The 20,528-nt window shown below is 51.9% G+C and overlaps 1 protein-coding gene across 1 annotated transcript in view; it reads left to right on the top strand.

Annotated features, from left to right (window-relative positions):
• VASH2 (vasohibin 2) overlaps positions 1–20,528 on the top strand; it is a 40,994-nt gene continuing 20,466 nt past the window's right edge. The window contains exons 1-5 of the mRNA XM_019976175.2: positions 1–132; positions 769–1,207; positions 9,568–9,656; positions 14,042–14,098; positions 14,848–14,922. Coding sequence (XP_019831734.2) covers positions 932–1,207; positions 9,568–9,656; positions 14,042–14,098; positions 14,848–14,922 — 497 coding nt within the window. The 5' untranslated portion in view covers positions 1–132; positions 769–931. The remainder of the gene's footprint in view (positions 133–768; positions 1,208–9,567; positions 9,657–14,041; positions 14,099–14,847; positions 14,923–20,528) is intronic.

The following is a 20,528-nucleotide window of genomic DNA, read 5'->3' as shown; positions in this document are numbered from 1 at the left end:
AACATTCGAGAATGGGACATGGAATGAGACGACGGCCGCAGCACCCCCAAGCCCAGGCCCAGGCCCAGAAGCAGCCCCCGCCTTCCCCGCCGCCCGGAGAGGCTCCGCAGCCATGAGGCCGACTGTCCGGAGGTAAGGTTCCGGAGCTGCTGTGCGCCCTTTCCCGCGCCCCGCCTGCAGCCAGTCCCCCGCCCCGCCCGGGGTGCCCGGCGCTGGAACTCGGGGAAGCAGGCGGGTGGAGCCACTGCCCCTGCAGCCGGGGGCCGGGGGCCGCCCCTAGCGCTCCCGGCTTCGGGAGGGCTTCCTGGAAGAAACGCGGCGGTCTTTGCAAGCCGAGGCTAACGCTTGCGCCCTCGCGGCAGCCCCGGGCGCTCACGTGCCGGCACGTTCTGGCTCAGCTCTCGGGCACATTTGGCGACCCAGGAACGTGCGGAGCCTTGCGGGGACCTCCGGTTCCTTCCTGCGGCGTGTCTTTCTTCTTCTTCCTTCCCCGTCCACTCCGCAGCCTCCACGCTCCTTGTATTTCCCTCTCATGGTTTAGGTGGGTGTGAAGCTTTGTGGCAATATCCAAGTCGCCTTGCTAGGTAATTCCAGGGCTGGAAGCTGGTGTGCAATTCCCTGGCTGGGGGTGGGCTCTGTCCGCGCGCAGTGCGGAGCGGACAGTGAAGTGGGGATCCAGCAAAGCCCCACTGCCTTGGCCACGGCCCCCTCCGTGGTCCCTCTGGGTGTCCACTTACCGTGGTGTGTGCTGTCTCTCACTGATTTCAGGCACGGCCCGTAAGCAGAGCTCCGGCCGCCGCTCCCCCTTGGTGCGTCCTGCCGCAGCGAGAGGCATGGAGAAGGCCGCCCCTGCCGGGCGCTGATCCCCGCGCTGCGCCCGCGAGCACACGCCCCCTGCGCAGCCCTCCGCGTCCCCCGCCCCGGCCCCATCATGACCGGCTCCGCGGCCGACACTCACCGCCGCCCCCACCCCAAAGGCGCCAAAGGCACCCGGTCCCGGAGCAGCCACGCGCGGCCCGTGAGCCTCGCTACCAGCGGGGGCTCGGAGGAGGAGGACAAAGACGGCGGGGTGCTGTTTCACGTTAACAAGAGCGGCTTCCCCATCGACAGCCACACCTGGGAGCGCATGTGGCTGCACGTGGCCAAAGTGCACCCCAAGGGGGGAGAGATGGTGGGCGCCATCAGGAACGCCACCTTCTTGGCAAAGGTTAGTAGCTCCGAAGGAGGGTTGGGCTGGGCAGGGATGGGACCATTTTACCTGTACGTAGCGTAGCGAATAGAGGCAATTTCCATTTTCCTGGTCCTGCTGCAAACTCCCTTCCCCGCCTAATTCTTCCCGCCGGCTCCCACCCCCTTTGCTTAATGGAGATGTTTGTCTTGGATGTCTTAGCAATGCGAGAGAAAAGGAAGAGGGGTTACTGTCCTGGGACTGTGTGGTCGACTTGTGCCAAGGCTTCTTTGAATCTGGAGCCAAATTCTGTTATTTACTTACCCTCTGTACATCCTCCTTCAGCGAAAACTGAAGCCACCAGGTAGCACCAGTGTGCCAAGAATGCATAGACTCCCTAGGCATCGCGCCCCTCTCACCCTCTCTGGAGTCTCTTGGTCCTCCTCTGTGTTCCCCTCGAAAATGATGTATTAGACTGTGAATGAATTTACAACCAACCAGTCAGACTTCTCATCGTGAATCATTCCTAGACTTTTTGCCAATTTTTTTTTTTAAATGACAATGACTTTCACCTCTGAAACTTGCAAAAGAGTCAACCCTTTCTTTTCCCAGCTTATCTGGGCTCTGAGAAAAAAGAAAAAAGTGTTTTAACCATGACTTAAAAGGGACTTTCCAGTACCCATGATGAATGAATCTCACAGGATAGAGAAAGAGACTTAGGAATGAAACTGTTTCTACCTTGGAGAGAAGCCAGTGAGCCAGTTGAATTTGGTGGCCAAGGATAATGTTAATAAAATGGAGGGACATATGCAGGGGTCTCTATGTGAAACATCAGAATGCAAACTCAAGGAGGAATGACGCAGAGCCTGGGGGATGTAGCATGGCAGATGGTTTCCCGTGCACCCTGGGGACTCTGGTATGGCTGAAAAGATTCCTGGGCAGGTCTAGGAATGCCAGGCCCGAGACCTGGAAAGCCATCTGGTCGAGTCCCCAACCTGGAGCATCTGGTTACTTGAGCCTCTGAGCCTGCAGGCCAGAAAGCTGTGTGTGCCCTTGGGGAAAGTGGCAGAGCCTCTCAGCTTCCTGTGGCAGTTGGTTACAGTGTTTTATTACCCTGCTGGTCAAGGAGATCTTTCATTTTGCTCAAAGAGAATCTTGCCTGCTTTCGTGTCAGCTGTAATTACCCTTGCTGAGTCCTTCTGGAGGACTCAGAACCTGAAAACAACTCTGGTACCGATGTACAGTTCTGACTTCAGAGTTGGTCCTTACTTAAGTGAGGCTTTCTCATTTAGCACCCTCAGCACCCACCCTGCTTCTAACTGTGACTTCCTCCTTCTCCTGACATTGTGCGTGGGGACCCCCTTTCTCTATAGGAATCAGAGAATGTCAGCGTTGGTAGAGATTAATCCCTGCCTCTCAGCAAAAACCCTCCCTTTTTTTGAAGACTTCCTGGGATTGGAGGGCTCGCTACCTCACAGAGCAGCTTCCAGGCCTGGCCAGATTTTGCTTACTAGGGAACTCTTAAACTGGGAACAGAAGTCCGTCCCCACCCTTCCTCCCCAGTTACGTGTCATCAACAGTTCTTCTGGTCAAGAAGCAAAGGGGAGCACACATGGCCTTCCTATGCTACTCACAGCTCCCTTGAATGTTATGAGATGGTTCTCTTGGAGTGAGGGAAGGACTTGGAGTCAAAAATCAAGCTACTGAATCCTAGTCCTGGTTGTGCTACCTCTAGCTTCGTGACCTAGATCACTCATTTAAAAATCTCCCACCTTCGTTTTCTCATCTGTAAAATGGGATTAGATCAGGTAGGGTGTAAAGTTCTTTCCAAGTCTCAAATCCTATGGGGTTATGACCCGTTAATCTTCAGGTTTCCGGTGATGTGTGCAATAACAGAGGGACACTGGACTATTCTGCATCTTCCTTTAATCGTCTTTGTCCACAGGTAGTTCCTTTCATCTTTTCTTTTTTATGTATCATAGTTCCCAGATCAACTCACTTTCCTTGTCCTCTTTCTAGGACAGTTGCTACTTTGTCATCAGTCAGTCCCGGAAAGCAAGCACAATATGAAACACAATATGCTGAATGTTGTCTGAGCAGCTTAGAACCTACACCACTACTTCCGGAGACCTGTACTTTGATACTTCCATTATTGAGGCTGAATTCTGGGTTCTTAAAAAAGACTGTTCTTTCTTTTCTTTTCTTTTTGTTTTAATATAGTGGCCATATCATATTGTACTTTCACAGTAATACTAAGGTCATATGAGGGCTTCTGCCAAGCCAGGACAACACCAGCCTGAACGTGGGCATCGGCTTTTTGAATCTAAATAAAGAACTTCACTTTTCTCTCCTACGTTGTATCATGATGCTTGCTTCTCCATCCTCAGCCCCGCTGTAGCATCCCCTCTCTCCTGGTTCTGACATCCCCCAAACTCTGACTCTGCACAGGCCCTGGGATGGGAACAGCTTTTTCTTTTTTAAAAATTTGTATTGGCATATAGTTTCTTGACAATGTTGTGTTGTAAATCAGCTACATGTATACATATATCCCCTTTTCAGATTTCCTTCCCATTTAGGTCACCACAGAGCACTGAGCTGAGGGAATAGCTTCGAAAACTCCCGCTTCCAGGAACCTCTGATTCGAAGGCTATACCTGCACTCAGCTCAGCAGAGTTTCTCCTCTGGGGCCAAGTCCTTTTCTCTTTTGATCAAATCCATGTCTTGCTGAGGAATTTGTACAGAAGCAGGGGGTAGGGGGGAGTGGTGGTAGAAAAGTTGGAGAGTTTCAGGGAGATTAACCTTTTGGTGGGCTTCCCAGTTGGCTCAGCAGTAAATAACCCGCCTGCCAATGCAGGAGCTGTGGGTTCGATCCCTGAGTTGGGAAGATCCTCTAGGGAAGGAAGTGGCAACATTCTCTAGTATTCTTGCCTGGGAAATCCCTTGAGGAGCCTGGCAGGCTACAGTCCATGGGGTTGTAAAAGAGTCAGACATGACTTAGTGACTAAACAACAAACCTTTTTTTTTTTTTTTTTTTGACAATTGAATATGGAATATGGATTAAGAAAAGAAGTGAGCAGGGTAAAGTGTCAAAGACCTAAAAGGAGGACTGAATGACACTTCCTTTGACCACAGGCATTCTGTTAGTAAGTTCTGTCCAGAGATCCAGGTGCCCCCACTGGGGAAGGGGGGGACAGGTGTCTCCTGCTCTGCGATCCTCCTTCTAAATGTGTGACTGTGGGCCTCTGCCCTACTGGTTACTGGCTCTGAAGTTCCAGCTGACTAGGTGAAAGCCAGGGTTTTTTAGGGGTAGTGCAAGAAAGCAGCACGAGTTAGTTGGCTGATAATCAAGGTTGGGAAGGAGAAGCAGAGAAGATGGCTGGCTCAGAAAAAATCAGCTGAGCCAACTAGGAGTCAGCACCTCCTGCTTCTTGACTGCCTGGAGCCCAACTCTCCTGGGGCAGACAAGCAGATGGATTCAGCGGGAAACATCAAGCCGTTTCTTGCAGACGCCACGTTTTTGTAACTCATCCTCACGTTGATCCCAAATTGTGACATAATTCACATTTAGTGGACTCCGCTTGGCCTGAGTGAAGAAGGGTGAGGGCTGTGGAGCCAGGCTTTGCTGCAGTCAGGGCTCCTCCTGTCGCCTGCTGGCACACATGGGCAGCTCACTTTCTCCCCTGTCCTGCGTTCCAAACCATCAGTCCCCACTTCCTGCTCAGCCTGAGGATGTGACCCCTGACCTTCATACCAGGTTACCATCAGCAGATTTCTGGGGCCCAGCCTGGGCTCAAGAGTGGTGTTCCGTGCTCCCCTCCAGCTTGCCAGAGAAGATTCTTCTGCCTGGAACCTGCACAGTGTATGGTATATTGCCAGGGCAGGGATGGCAAAAGGCTGTGCTTTCTCTCTGTACTTTCTTGTCAAAGACTCGTGGTGCCCGGGGCTCTCGCTGCCTCCTGGCTCCTTTCCTGGCTCCTCCTTCTCGCCACATGGTGATGTATGGGGATGACACATACTGGTGTCTGTCCACATCTTTGCTCCTTGGATGCTTCTGACAGGTCATTGCGTTTGGCAAGGATGGAGTGAAAGAGAGCCTGTCTGCAAAAGCTGGCCTGTGGTTTGTTTCCTTTTTCTTCTTGAACAACGGTCTTCCTGTCCACCCCCCTTCCCCCACCCCCTGACTGTAGGCACAGTGCCTACGGTGGTAGGAGCTCTTAGAGGGGGTGGTTTAGATTTGTGCCCTCTAGATTCAGCCTTCTTCAGCTGGGATGTGGCTTGAGAAACTTGGATGCAGTTGGCAGGAGGGACTTGACAGGGACAGGATAAATCTAGGTTGAAGTCTTGGGTGAATTGGGGCAGGAAAATAACAGGAGAGACTCTCAGGACCCCAGTCAAGGATGAGAAGAAAAAGGAGCGTTCCCCGGGCTTTTCATGAAAAGGCTGTACCAGTTAATTTTCCCATCATGCCACAGGAGAGCATCCTACCAGGACTGGGTATCCACACTTCAAGATATCTCTCTTTATTGGAGAGGCAAAAAATGATATTCTGCAGTGGCTTTAATTTTTCATTCTTAAATTGTGCACTGGAACATTTAAAAAATATTTATTCACTATTTGCATTTCTTTGTGAACTGTCTTTTCATGGTCATTTAAAAAATTGTGGGAACATATTATTTACCATTTTAAGTGTACAGTTCACATTGTACTTACAATTAAGTACATGAATTACTTACATTAGTTACATGTAAGTTCACATGTACTTACAATTAACTTCACGAATGAAGGATATTAACTCATGTAATTTACACTGTAAGTAGGTTCACATTGTTGTACAACCGCTACCACCTTCCATCTACAGAAGTTTTTCTTCTTCCTCGGCTAAAACTCTGTACCCATTAAACACTGAGTTCTTATTTTTCCCTCCCTCAGCCCCTGGCAACCACACTTCTATTACTCCTTGGCTCTATGAATTCGACAGCCATAGTAACCTCATATAAGAGAGATCATTCGGTATTTGTCCTTTTGTGACTGGATTATTCCACTTAGCATCATGTCTTTGAAGTTCTGGCTTATATATCAAGTGTCAGAATGTCCCTTCCTTTTAAGGCTGCGTAGGAATGCGTGGCCTGTGTAGTGCATTGTGTTCACCCATTATCTGTTGATGGACACTTGGGTGTCCATCAGGGCCATTTTCTTTTTTTGCAAATACAAATGTGCCTGTTTTTATTGTAAGCTTACCTATATTACCTTCCTGACCATATACTTTAAAGAGACTATTTTTTTTAATTTATTTTTTTATTGAAGGATAATTGTTTTACAGAATCTCTTTCTTTTTAAAAATATTCACGTATTTATTTAGGCTGCACCAGGCCTTAACTGTGGCACTTGGGATCTTCAGTCTTTTGTTGGCGCTTGCTGGCTCTTTAATTGTGGCATGTGATATCTAGTTCCCTGACCAGGGATGGAACCCAGGCCCCCTGCCTTGGGGGCACAGAGTCTTAGCCACTGGACCCCCAGGGAAGTCCCTGGGGCCATTTTCTCTTCATGAAAGCCCAGAGAGTTTTATTAACTTCTTCGAAGTGTGAACTCTTCATGAATTATGGACAGTAACGCATGGCCCCCACGTATCCACAGGGGGATATGGACGTTTTCATTCTCTTCCTTCAGGCTGAGAAGGCATCTCTGTGATGCTCCTGAGTTGAGCCTCCAGGGGCTCAAACTCTGCTGAATCTGTTATCCAGTTCCTGAAAAGTGGACACCATTCAGACTCCTCACCCCCCCGTCCAGACCCCTGAAAACACACCGTTGATGAATAATGATTAGGACAGCTAACACTTAAAGAGCCCCACGCGCCGAGCCCCAAGTTGCCTGCTTTTTACATTAGGTCATATAATCCTCACTGCCAGCCTGGAAGGTCTGAAGTAGATGGTATTCTTTCTTATTTTATCAAGAGGGACCTGGAGGCTTAGAGGTGGGGGCAGCTTGCCCAGGGTCCACAGCAGTTAGGTGAGAAAGCAGGGACTCATAATTACCCTGCAAGGAGCCTGCCTGGTTTGCCGTCCGTTGGCCTGTGGGGGCATGGGCGGCCGGAGGCTGACCCAGCCTGAGCCCCCCGCCAGCTGTCCCAGACGGCAGGGTGGGCTGCAGCCAGATGACCTCATCCCCTCGGCAGTCCCCAGCTGGGGTTTGGGGAATGTGGCCGAGGCTCCTGCACTCGCTCTCAGCTGGGGCTGAAGTAAGCGGGCAGCTGTTTTGAAAAGCCCTTGGGCGCCACTGGGCTTGCTATTCTGAAGACCAGCTGCCCCCTGACTCCCACCCCCGGCATCCGGCCCTTGCGGGCTCCATCGGGCTTGGGGGCATTGAAATCACTTGGTGGTCAGCCCCAAAAGCTGACTCAGAACCAAGTGGCTCTGGCTTCCTCAGGGCTTTGGGCAAGGGACGTCCCTCTGGGGATCCCTCAGGTGGCTGGTGACTCTGTGGGGCGTTTTCCCGTGCTTGCCAGCTTTTCTACTAACTAGGTACCAACCCCGCTTTCTGCCCGTGGCTTCATGAACTCTGCCACTGCCCTTTTGGTGCCTGTCCCACCTCCCGCTTTGTACCTGGCCCAGAGCTCAAAACACAGGAGGCGCAACAGAAATGGTTGTCCGCGTCTCGCCTGCTTCCTCACTTTTGTATGAAAGCTCTGGCACCTTCTTACACAGAATTCCGGGTGTGGGTAGATCTGTGGATGTTACTGCAAAAAAAAAACAAAACCAGGGACAAGCTTCCCCGTGTTTGCTAGGGCAGAAACACAAGGACACGCTTCGTATTTTGACCCCCAGGGGGTTGTGGGGAGGACCATGTAAACAAATGTTCAGATGGGAACATTTTGCTCCCAAAAATGACTCTCCATGACAGGAATGTGATTTGAGTTGATATGTTGTAAGCAAAATGTTTGCAGAACAGCTGTGTGAGCGTGTGCACTCCCAGTCTCACATTTTCTTTTTCTCTCTCTCTCTCTCACACACACACACACACACATTGCACCTTGGCTGTGAAATAGGATGTGTGGCTAATTCTGTTTTAAATAAAAGCAATGGAAGGTGTAGAAGTTCGAAGAACCTCCTGCTTCAGGCCCAGAGGCCCTGCGCCCTCCAGCTTGGATGTAGGGCCTGAGCCTGCAGAGCTGGGGGCAGAACCAGGGACCTTCGTGGGCCGTGTCTGGCTTTGGTGCCCACAGGCTGTCCAGCTCTGCCCCCAAGTCTCTTCACCAGTGGCTTCCCCTCTATTTCACCAGTGGCTTCCCCTCTATCAGCTAAGCACTCCGTCCCCAGGGTCTCCCTTTCCCTGTTTTCTTCGAGAGTGGAACTAATCTGACCTGTGGCCCCTTCTGCTCCTCCCTAAGCGACGCAGGCCTCCTCTCCCTCCTGCCGGAGCTGCCAGCCCGCATGGGCTGGCAGGCCCTGTCCCTGCGTCTCCCCACCAGAGGCCAAGGTTAGAAGGAAAGTAAAGGAGAAACTTCCCCCTTTCTTCCCAGGAGTGACTGGATTAGAAGCACTTGCTTATTTTCACTCTTGGCCTGGTTGGCAGGGTGGCTCAGAGCTGAGCGCCGTCTCAGCTCTAAGTTCCTAAGAAGAGGCACTTACCTCCCACTTGCCTGTCCTGGGTGCTTTTGCTCCCTTCTCTTCCCAGCGGAGGGTAAGACCTTCAGACACTCAGTGTTGACCTAGAGGCAGATTAGGAAGTGCAGGGGAGACTGGCCGCCAGGAGGGGTCAAAAGGTAAGACGGCTCCTGAGTTGGAAGGGATGCCCTTCCCTGGTAAGAGTCGAGACAAGAGGGGCATCCTTACGAATCCGCTCGGGGCTAGATTCAGGGAAGGGGTGCCACAGGCAGTGCAGGGGGTGGTGTGGAGGAGAAACGCTAGGTGCAGAGCCATGTTGCCTCCCTTTGGGGCACCATCATGTATTCAGAGGTGCCCTGGCGAAGAACACAGGTTACCCCAGCCACGCAGAAAAGTGTTGTCGTGCAGTCGAAGTGTGAGGATTAATGGAGCACCTTGAAACATCCCAGCCTGGGAGGGGAGGGTGGGACACTACAGGGCATAGCCCTTGGCCTCAAGAAGAGCGGAGGCTCCCGCAGGGAGACGGGCCGTGTTCACGCAACACGCAGAGAGCTGTAGGGAGCCCTTGCGACGACCCAGGGCAGGCTGTGTGCCAAGGGAACACAGAGGACGCCGGCAGGGGACTGACTGGTCTGGGGAGACCTTATCCTGGAGGCACCAGTTGAATGGGTGCCCGGGGCAGGGTGGCCAGCTGAGCTTGGGAGCAGCTCTGCAGTGGTCCTGACCTTTGGTCCACTCTGAGGCACTGGGCCCCACAGCATCTCCTTGATACGACCATCTCTCTCTATTTCTCTGCAGCCTTCAATACCCCAGGTTCCAAACTACAGGCTGTCAATGACGATCCCAGACTGGCTCCAGGCGATCCAGAACTACATGAAGACACTACAGTATCCTTCCGACCGGGGTCAGAGGAGACGACCCAGCCAAGGGGATGGGCATGGTGATCGCAAGTCTGATGGCCTGTCTGTTCGCAGATGGTCAGCAAATGCGGTGTGAGGTTGATGAGGCCAGGGACGGAGGGACGCCGTGATGTGAGAGCCTAGGGGTGACACTGGAGGGCCATCGCTGTGATGCTCAGACCCTCTCCCTTTAAGCTCAGACCCTCTCCCTTTAAGCAGGGTGTGGGGCAGCCGGCAAGGGGCGGCCAGGGGCGGGCACTGCTCCTCCTTCTCTCTCCCTCCTCCCTCTCAGTCATCCTTGGCTCCTTCCATCTTTCTTCCAATGCCAGCTTCCTTTTCTCTCTTCCCTCTAGTCTTCTGCTTCCTTTTCTTTCCTCTCTCTTTTTGGCCTGATGCTGACCACGCATCATCAGCAAGAAGCCCATCCGGTGCTGCCTTTCGCACCTGGTACTCTTGCTCTGCATGAGTGAGTGTGGCTCTGGGCTGGGGTCCCCTCCACTTGGCGTGAGTTTGAAGAAGAGCCAAGTTGCCTTGTGGTTCCCAGCTGGGTACAGACCAGCCAGCCGTGGCTCTCTTTTCTCCTCTGATCTAAGGAGTGTCTGCAGTCAGGATTAGATCAGTTCTGAGCACCTGCGTGAGCTGTGGTGTAAGAACCAAGGGGGCGGGTCAGATGGTCCCCTTGCCGCGGCTGGTGCTTTATCCGGGATAGGGGTCAGATGGGAGCCGGGCTGAGAACAATGTCAATGAGAGGGAGGGGCTGTCTGCCTGAGTGAGTCAGGGAGCATCTTGGCTCAGCCAGTGTTGGGCTCCCTGCCGCTATCCTGGCCCCCAGCACATGGTCCATGAGGTCAGGCCTCGGCTCACCTCTGTCCTTCCTCCCTAAAGACAGAGAGCTTAGCAGAGAGGATTTCACGGGGCACTGCACACATGTCCCGCCTGCCCCGCAAGAGGCCTCCCCTCTCTGCTACGGGCAAGAAGCTGTCCTGTGGACTTATGTGTTTGCCCTGAAGGGAAGGGTGCTAGCAGATGAGAACGGCCCCTTGGTTGGGTGACCCCTCTCAGTTCCTTCACAGACTGTGAACTCCCTGTGTGTTATTTTCCCAGTAGAATCCTAAAGTAATATTAGGGATTAGAAGATAGCACCAGCCTCCAAGGCTCAGGCTGACAGCCCAAGCCCAGGGAAGGCCGTCTGATTCAGTGCTGATCACCGAATTGGGAACTCGCGTGGGGAGCTCCCTTTGGCCCAAAAGCATAAACTCTTGTCAGAGTCCACCTGGAGCCCCAAGAGCTGAGCCTTCCTGGATGTGACTGACTCCTCACAGAACATTCCAGAAGGTGATGGAAATTAGAACTTAGAATTGCCCACCCCACTTCTACTTGGGGCTTCCCTGACAGGTAAAGAATCTGCCTGCAATGCAGGAGACACAGGACACTTGGATTTGATCCCTGAGTTGGGAAGGTCCTCCGGAGGAGGAAATGGCAACCCACTCCAGTATTCTTGCCTGGGAAATCCCATGAACAGAGGAGCATGGTGGGCCACAGTCCTTGGGGTCACAAAGAGTCAGACACGACTGAGCCACTAAGCAGGTCCCTTCTACTTAGGAGAGGGTCTTCACAAGGATCATCTGGCTGGAGATTAAAGAGGATAAGCCTGGGGAGAAATGCATTGTGGGGGCACGTTTGCATGTGCTTTACATATAACTGCTCTTTCTCCCATAAACCCTGCAGCACACTCTCAGTCCTGAAGGATCTGCTTTTTCATTTTTCTCTTCGCTGACCCGTTGTGATGGTCGCTGACCTGGATCGGTGACTGCAGAGAGGGCCAGAGAAGCGAAAACATGCCCCGTGCTGCCGGGATCAGGTTCTGGGTCACCTTGCCATTGGAGTGTCCTCCCTGTTCTACCCTCTGACCAGCCTTTTATTTTGCAGTTCCACGGGCCTTCCTAGTGCTTTGTCCTGGACGCAAGGACTGGTGCTAGGGTATGGGGACCACTTGGGGCCAGCCCTGACTGTGCAGGTTCTCAGCTGGGGATGCAAAAGGGTGAATCCTGCCTTCCCTTCTGTCAGCCTCACAGCCTTGGCCAACAGGGGTGCTGGCCTCGCACAGGATTCTGGGACATGAAATCTGTAGTCCTGAGCTCTGTTGTGTGGGGTGCAGCCTTCTGAGGGTGAGGTCTCTCTGTCTCTGAAAGCAGCCGTTTACTGGAGGTTCTCCTCCCCAGCCCATTTTCAGGGCTGATAACTGTAAGGGACTGAGAAAGGATGGTCAGGTAAATTTTTCTTAATTATTTTTTTATTATAGATTGGTCTCACTCTATGCACTAGATGTATAAACTAGATATAAGCACGGAGAGAAATCTCGGCATATAAATAGAACTTTTGCCTGTTGCATTCTACTTTTACATTCTTCCCTGGTGGCTAAAGAAAGGTAAAGAAAGTGAAAAGTGAAAGTTGTTCAGTCATGTCCAGCTCTTTGCGACCCCATGAACTTTATACTCCATGGATTCTCCAGGCCAGAATACTGGAGTGGGTTGCTGTTCCTTTCTCCAGGGGATCTTCCCAACCCAGGGATCGAACCCCGGTCTCCTCCCAGGTCTCCTGCAGAAGAATGAACCACCGTCTGAACCACCAGGGAAGCCCAGAAGGTAAAGAATCTACCTGCAATGCAGGAAACCCTGGTTGATCCCTGGGTCAGGAAGATCCCCTGGAGAAAGGAACAGCAACCCGCTCCAGTATTCTGGCCTGGAGAATTCCATGGACAGAGGAGCCCGGCGGGTTCCAGTCCATGGGGTCGCAAAGAGTTGGACACGGCTAAGCGACTAACACTTTAAATATACCAGGAATCTCACTGTTTGAATGAAATCTTTGGTAAAGTGAAAAACCATTTTACAACGAGACTGTGGAGCCCTTTATTTTCCTATTACCTTCAGGGTTTTGTATATTGTATTTTTAAAAGCTGAGCGGGCCTTTATTGTTATGGGTTATTCTTATGGCTCATGCTGGTAATTTCCCAACAGTTGAGCCTCTTAAAATCATCCCCTGCCTCCCCCAACCCCTCATCAGTCCCAGATGGGGTGACTGAATAACATCCAGGGCCAAGACCATGGCCTGAAATCAGAATCGCCAGAGGTGGAGCCCAGAACCTGCTTATCACAGACTCTCCAGGAGGTTGTTAAACACGCTCGTGTCCTAGGGGCCAAGCACGTCTTTGCCAAGACAGGAATCCCAGCCCTTCTTAGGAGGGTGTGCAATGCCTTGAGGTGATCATTGCTTCCCTCTGCAGCTGCCTGTACCATTGTAGGGGCACGCGTCTAACCTCATACTCCACTCCTGGGCTACAGGTTCAGGCTTCATTGGCACCTTCCCAATACGCACTTTTCCTGTAGGATTTTGTTGGAGGCGAAAAAGAGAAACAGAAAGTAACTTTTCTTTAGGTTCAGAAAAAATCAAGATCCAGTATCAAGAGAGCCTGCTATCAGAGAATCTCTGGTCCCCTTCCGAATGAGCTCATGTGGGCTTGCAGGTCTCTGAAACCTTGTGGGCAACCAGCTAAACCCCTGTGGGGGTAATGGTGTCAGTCTCCTCAGATTTAATAATCCATGCCAGTGTCAGTCAGACGGGACATGGAAGAGATGTCTCCCCAGAAAACTCTGCTGCAGTCAGTTTGCTCTTGAGAAACTCTGCTGCCATCTACCTGGCCTCCATGCCTCACCCTTCCATCCATCCAGCCATCCAGCCATGAACCTACCCTTCTGTCTGCAGCCAGCCAGCCAACCTTTCATTCATCCATCCACCTATCCTGTCTTCTGGTTTTTAGTATTTATTTTATGATTTATTTGTCTGTGCCTGTTCTTAGTTTTGGCCACAGGGTCTTTGGTTGTGGCATGTTGGATCTAAGAATATCCAGGCAAGTCCCACCTAACCACTCTTCTGTCAACCCCATTCTTCTTGCCTTCCTTGCATCCACCCACTTATCCATCCATCCGTCCACCCAGCCATTCACTTATCCCTCATATTTAATACGTTTTGTTAACTGGAATATGTTGGACTTGTGCCATGCTTTAGGGTGATACAAAGATGGTAGAGAAACAGTCCCAACTCTCAAAGAGATTGTAGTTTAGTAGATGAATTAAGACATGTAGTCAACAAAATACAGAGAATATTGAAAAGAGCTAGTCTGAAGTTCCAGGGTGCTTTGGGGCCTCCAGGGCAGGTCAGTGAGGAGGAAGATGCTGTTGGTGATATTCTGGCTACTGGACACCTAGAAAGCCCCAACTCCCTCATCCCTTCGAGACATCAAACATAGCTTCCTCTGTGGGATTACTGGGACCGTTGGAGTTTTCTGTCACTTTCCCTTTACATACTTCACACAGATACAATCATACAGGGACCCAGTTCTTTGAAATTAGGAAGATGAGACCACTGAGTGGGTAAGTGGTGCATGGTCTATGGACCAGGAGACTGTGCTTCTAAGAGCTGTCATCTTTCTCTCCCACTCTTGGTCCTTGATCCCAGTGCTCAAACATTCTGGCCCATAAGGGGTGAGGGTGGGGCTGCCCCAGGACCAGGTGAGACTGAGGTCTCAGCCACTCTGGACAGCCAAGCTCAGTGGTGGAGACTAACTCAGGGATGGGGGAGGCGTATGAAATTTGTTTTATGTGGCCTTTTTTACTTGCTTCCTTGTAACATCCCTTGTCCTGGGTTAGTGGGAGGGTACTGTGGATTAGGGGCACTAACCTCACAAAGGGTTTCCCAGGTGGCGCTGGTGGTAAAGAACCCACCTACCAATGCAGGAGACCCGGGTTCAATCCCTGGTTTGGGAAGATCCCCTGAAAGAGGGTATGGCAACCCACTCCAGTATTCTTGCCTGGAGAATCCCCATGGACGGAGAGAGGAGCCTGGTGGGTTACAGTCCTTGGGATCGCAAAGAGTCGGACATGACTGAAGTGACTTAGCATGCATGCACACAACCTCCCAAAACTACCTCTTGGAGAGAGGAGTGGAGAATTTAGGAATTTTAGTTCTGCCAAGTACTTTTCCATCCTCCTGCAAGGCCATTTCTCCCCTTTCCCTCTGTATTCCTGCATGCTGGGCCTAGCGTGGAGACTTGTGGGCTGACACACAGACCAACCGCATAATTAAAGGAACCTGAGATCCTTCCTTGTGCTCTACCCTACAGGTTAATGGAAACAGCGAAAGAAATGACTCGGGAGTCCCTGCCTATCAAATGCCTTGAAGCTGTCATCCTGGGCATGTATCCTTTAAGGGATGTGAGTTTAAATGTGCTCTGTAGATGGTAGCATCACTCTGGGCTGGTTGTGCCTTTCACATCCTAGGTCCTCAGAGATGATGCTGGTCATCTGCGTGGAGGAAACTGTCAAACTCCGCTGGTGCTTCTCTTGAACTTTCACCATCTGGACTTGAACCAAATCAGAGCTCGGCTGCTCGGCCATCTTCAGTGTAACCTGTGAGCTGAAGCCTGCTTCGAGGCTGGCTCCCAGGCCAGACCGCATTAGTTGCGAGGAGAAGTCTAGCTTCGGGGGGACTAGCGAGAGCGTGTGTCATTATTTTTTTGCATTTACCTGGCATTGCAACAGGAAGGACATGCCCATGGGATTACTCAAACCCATCTGCAGGAAGATTCTTAGCATGGACTGTGGAGGGGCAGTCCACCATGCGGACTGCCTGGTGGCAGTGTCCTGACCCTACAGGACATAAGGCTGAAACCAGGGTCTGGACGCTTCACACTTTCCATTCCGTTTTCCACTAGGCGCCTGGCTCCTCAGCCGGAGGGGAAATACGATCCAGAATAACCGTGATGACCCTTGACTTCTTAGTGGTGGCAGCAGTAGAACGTGATCTGGTAGAAAAGCAGAGAAATTCCCCATCCCGGGACGGACGGCTTGGGTGAACTGGCCAAGGGAACACAGCCAGACATGAGCTCGAGAGGTGGCCCCAGGTTAGGACAGTAGGTCCTTGAGTGCCGTGCTGAGAAGGGTGACTTTTTCCAAAGACAGTGAGCAGCCCTGCCGAAATCTCTGGAGCAGAGACAGGACACGATGAGCATGCACTCCAGAGAGACAGTTCTTGGGGCAGACAGAAGGGCAGCCGGGGAAGGTGAGACTGCATCTGCGACGCCAGTGAGGAGCCGTTCCCTCAGGGAGCTGTTCCCTTAGGGGGATGGCGGTGCTTGAACTGTGATCTTGGCCATGGGGATGGCTTTGAGGGGACAGTTTCAGAAGATCTCAGGGACTGAGAATTAGCCGGCGTTGATGCAGAAGGAAGTCCACGAGTACAGGTTTCTGGATGAGTCGACCATCTGTGGAAGATGGGCTGAAGGAAGGTGAGAGACTCGGGCGCAGACCTGAACTCAGACGTAGCCGTGAAGGTCGAGGAGGGGAGTTGGACGTGTCCTCAGCCCCACGCGGGGACTCATATGTGCGGAGCTAGAGGAGAGAGGCCATGACTCTGCATTTCTGGTTTGGCAAATTGAGTGATGGGATAGTAATGCCACCGTCCACGGGGAGGACTGACAGAGGAGGGTCAGAGTTACGGGGAGGTGAGTTCCGATTTGGACATGTTGAATTGGAGGTGCCTGTGGGGCATCGGGTCATGTATTAGACTGTGGCGCTCAGGAGGAGGGTCCTCGCTGGAAATAGAAACTTGCGGGCGGTGGGCGTTAGGGGTGGCCGTGGTTTCAAGGATGACATCCCAGGGTTTTCTGCTCTAGTTGGACACAAGGAGCCGTGACAGAGACTGAGGAGGGCAGTTAAGAGGAGTGGAAAGGAAACCAGGAGAGAGAGGAGACTCAGAAGTCAGCGGGAGGCTTAGGACTGGGGACGGGTCTGGTCCGTTTTCCTGGACCCCCTGGACATCTTCACGGGGAAAGGAACTTTGCCCCTCTCGTCTGCAGACCGCTGTCTGGCCGGATCTGAAACACGACTGTCCACAGGTGCCCAGGCTCGCGCCTGAAGATTGGGAACTTGAGTCTCGTGGAGGCCCTTGCCCACCCCTGCAAGTCATACCTCCCCGCTGCTCCCCACCCGGGAGATGGACACGTCTGGGAGCCCAGCAGGCAGGCAGGGGTGGGGGGTGGGGAACAGCAGATGGCTCCAGGCCCCACCCTTTTGAGGCAGGAGTCCACACAGCTGTTGGGCAGAGCCTCCTCTAAGTTTAATGGGCGAACAGTTGTCGGAGATTTGCTGGTGGTGGGTGAAGGAGCCCCTCGCCATGGGCGCCAGCTGCCTCCAGACCCTCTGCTGGTGGAGGTCGCGGGGCCCCTGGACGGAGGTCACCTGGCGTCACACGACAGTCCTGTACGCGGCAGTCTTGTCGCCTTGCAGTTGCATCAGTCCAAGTGGAAATTAGCTTAGGTTCCTGGAGTTGCTTAAACCCTCGGGGTTGGGGGGCTGTACCTGTGGCCAGCCCCAGGCCTGTCCGGATCAGAGGCAGCCTGTTCTGGCCCTCTTTTGTTCTTACCGTTATGTCATTTCGGAGAAGTGGAGGGAGGGTGGAGAAATACTGCCGAACTCAGGGAAATTTGACTCCTGCATAGACAAGAGACACAGAGCTGGATTCTAAAAGTGACAGCCTCTTTGTCTTTGCTCCGTCAGCATCCCTGTGGCCTGCTTTCCTCCCGGGCACAGCCAAGGGCGAACTCGGGTCATCCGTCTGCCTCCCACAGGTCCTTCCGCAGGTCCTGGAGGACGAGGGGTGCGTTGACAACTCTGAAACAGGTCGACTCGGCTGCTTCTTGGAACTCTGTGTCCATCAGCTTGTCCTTGTTTGACGTGAGCCGTGAGCGTTGGAACCCTGTGTCCGTCAGCTTGTCCTTATTTTCTCTTGTTTGACGTGAGCGCGGAGTTCAGGATTCATTCGTGAAAGGCCACTTCTTTTGATCTTGGTTTTGTGATCGTGCTGGAGAGAGAGAGCCTTGGGGATCATGGCACTTCTTTGGGGGGGCCCCATTGGCCCTGGTGGGGCTTAATACTGGAGCTCAAGTGCTAGGGTTTCTCCAGTAATAGCTGTATTACCAGAGGCAGGGTAGGCATCGCCCCAGCAGGCTGGGTGCTGGGCCGAACCTCCCTGGGCTGGGGGCACTGCTGCTCTCTTCCCAATTAAAGCTCAGGCTACTTCCCAGTCCTCATCCACACCTTCTAGTCCCCTCCCTCTCGGTTCACAGAGACTCCAGGTCCCATTGATTGCCGGAGTGATGGAGCAATTCTGAGTGAGTGATGACTCGTCACAGGATGGGCTAGTGGTCCCTCCGGTCACTCCCCACTCTCTCCTCCCCTTGACTGATTCTGCTTGTCCTGTAGGAATCCTGGTGTGGTCACACCGAGGCCCCTTCTCTGCTCTCCCTGAGGTGGCTGGGATTCCTCTCTCTCAGCACGGATCACATTGGGGTGGGTTTTTTCAGTTTTACTGAGATAAAATTGACTTAGAGCACTGTGTAAGTTTAAGATGTACACCGTAATGACTTGACATATATATTGCAAATGCAGGGTTTCTAAGCATTGTAGTGACATATTCATAACTTCAGTTCAGTCGCTCAGTCCTGTCTGACTCTTTGCGACCTCATGGACTGCGGCAGGCCAGGCTTCCCTGTCCATCACCAACTCCCAGAGCTTGCTCAAGCTCATGTTCATTGAGTCGGTGATGCCATCCAACCACCTCATCCTCTGTCGTCCCCTTCTCCTCCTGCCCTCAGTCTTTCCCAGCATCAGGGTCTTTTCTAATATGTCAGCCCTTCCCAACAGGTGGCCAAAGTATTGGAGCTTCAGCTTCAGCATCAGTCCTTCCGGTGAATATTCAGGACTGATTTCCTTTAGGATGGACTGGTTTACATTTACCATTTTTAACTTTACCGTTCAGTAGCGTGGAGGACATTCACGCTGTTATACGGCCATCACCGCTGTGCATCCCCACCACCGGCTCTTCCCAACTGAAATGCTAAGCCCATTAAACAGGGTCCCCTGTCCCCTAACAACCACCATCCTACTTTATGTCTCTATTAGAGTTCGACTCCTCCAGATACCTCATAAAGTTGAATCATACAGTATTTGTCCTTTTCTGACTGGTTTATTTCACATACACTAATTTCCTCAAGTTTCTTTCCTGTTGTAGCGTATGCTAGAATGTCCTTCCTTTTTAAGGCTGAGCTATTCCGTCGTATGTACATACCGCACATCGTTGATCCGTTCACAGCTTGAGTAGAGCTTTGGTTATCCCCACTTTGGGCTCTTGTGAAGAGCGCTGCTGTGACGTTGGTGCGCGAGTATCTGTTGGAGCCCTCGCTTTTGGTTCCCTTGGGTGCGTACCCCAAGTACAGTTGCGGGGTCAGACGGTAGTTCTGTGTTTAATGTGCTTGAGGAACTGCCGTGCTGACGGTATTGTGTCCCCCCCGCCCCCGGCCACACCGTGTAGCATGGGGATCTTCCCCAGCTGGGGATCAAACCCTTGCCCCTGGAAGGAGAAGCATGGAGTCTTAGCCACTGCTCCACCAGGGAAGCCCCCGTGTTGTGTCCATGTTGAGTCTGTCTCTCTGTCAGACTTTCAGGGAAGAGCTGTGTACTTCATCCTTGACTCCACAGCCCTACCTAGCAGTCTGGCTGGGATAGGAAGTAGTGTTTGTTACACTGACTTAACTGAGGAGTGCCCTTGTTCCAGCCCCAGAGAACTCGCCCCAGAAAGCAGGGAAGGATTTATGTAAGAGGACCCAGAAGGATGTGATTTCACTCCCTTACTGCCAGTTAACCTCACGTGATAAAGTGAAGAGAAAGCAGGTAACCATTTTTATAGAGAGGAGCCATCTGTGATTAAATTGAGGTCAGACGACAAGACTTCTTCTTTTTAAGGGTACCTGGATTAGCCCTATACCCTGTGCAGTCCTTTTTTTAAAAAAATTACTTTAATTTGAAAAATTTTAATATAATTTTAAAGGCTACTTTCCATTTACAGTTATTCCAGAATATTGGCTCCATTCCCAGTGCTGTACAGTACATTCTTGAGCTGGTCTTACACCCGACAGCTTGTTCCTCCCCACTTCCCATCCCTATGTTGTCCCTTCCCCCTACTGGTATCTACTAGTTTCTTCTCTGTACCTGTGAGTCTGGCTTCTTTTTTGTTATGTATACAGGTATGTTGTGGTTTTTGGATTCCACATGTAAGTGAGTGATATCCAGTGTTTGTCTTTCTCTGTCGAGTGCAGTCCTTTTAAGCGTAAGATGTATCCTCACAACGTAAGGTTCATCCTTTGAGCAAGCATTAACCAGACACTTCTGTGTGCTCGGCCTGTGGGAGGCCCAGGATGCAAAGTACAGCTCCTGCCCTCGTAAGATACAAACACACACACACAGTGCTGGGCGAATAAGCGCCAAGTGCGCTGGGAGCTCTTGCAGGGGATGCGGGGACTTCACCCACACTGAGGAAGGTCAGGGAAGGTATCACAACCAGGCACTGAGGCTCTTCCAGTCAGGGTGTGGCCTGTGTGAAAGCGAGAAAGTCCGTAGCATCCTTACCACTCATGATTCTTGGGAGACCCAAAAGATCTCTGCCAGGTTTAAATCCCTTGTGCTATAAGGCTGACCTGCAGGAAGCCAAAAAAGTTGTACTGAAATAGGGACATGAGGTCGTGTACAGTGGGTGTAGTGGTTTCTTTTTGAAAGTTTCGTAGGTCACTTTGGTCTCAGCTTTGAAATGTGTTTGTTGTTGTTCAGTCACTAAGTCCTTATGGACTGTAGCCCACCAGGCTCCTCTGTCCTCCACTGTCTCCCAGAGTTTGCTCAAATTCATGTCCGTTGAGTCGGTGATACTATAATCATCTCATCCTCTGCTCCCCACTTCTCCTTTTGCCTTTAA

Source organism: Bos indicus, chromosome 16 (genome assembly GCF_029378745.1).
Source record: "Bos indicus isolate NIAB-ARS_2022 breed Sahiwal x Tharparkar chromosome 16, NIAB-ARS_B.indTharparkar_mat_pri_1.0, whole genome shotgun sequence".
Classification (NCBI taxonomy): domain Eukaryota; kingdom Metazoa; phylum Chordata; class Mammalia; order Artiodactyla; family Bovidae; genus Bos; species Bos indicus.
The sequence above is the reverse complement of the archived record's forward strand: the minus strand, read 5'-3'. Positions and strand labels throughout refer to the sequence as shown.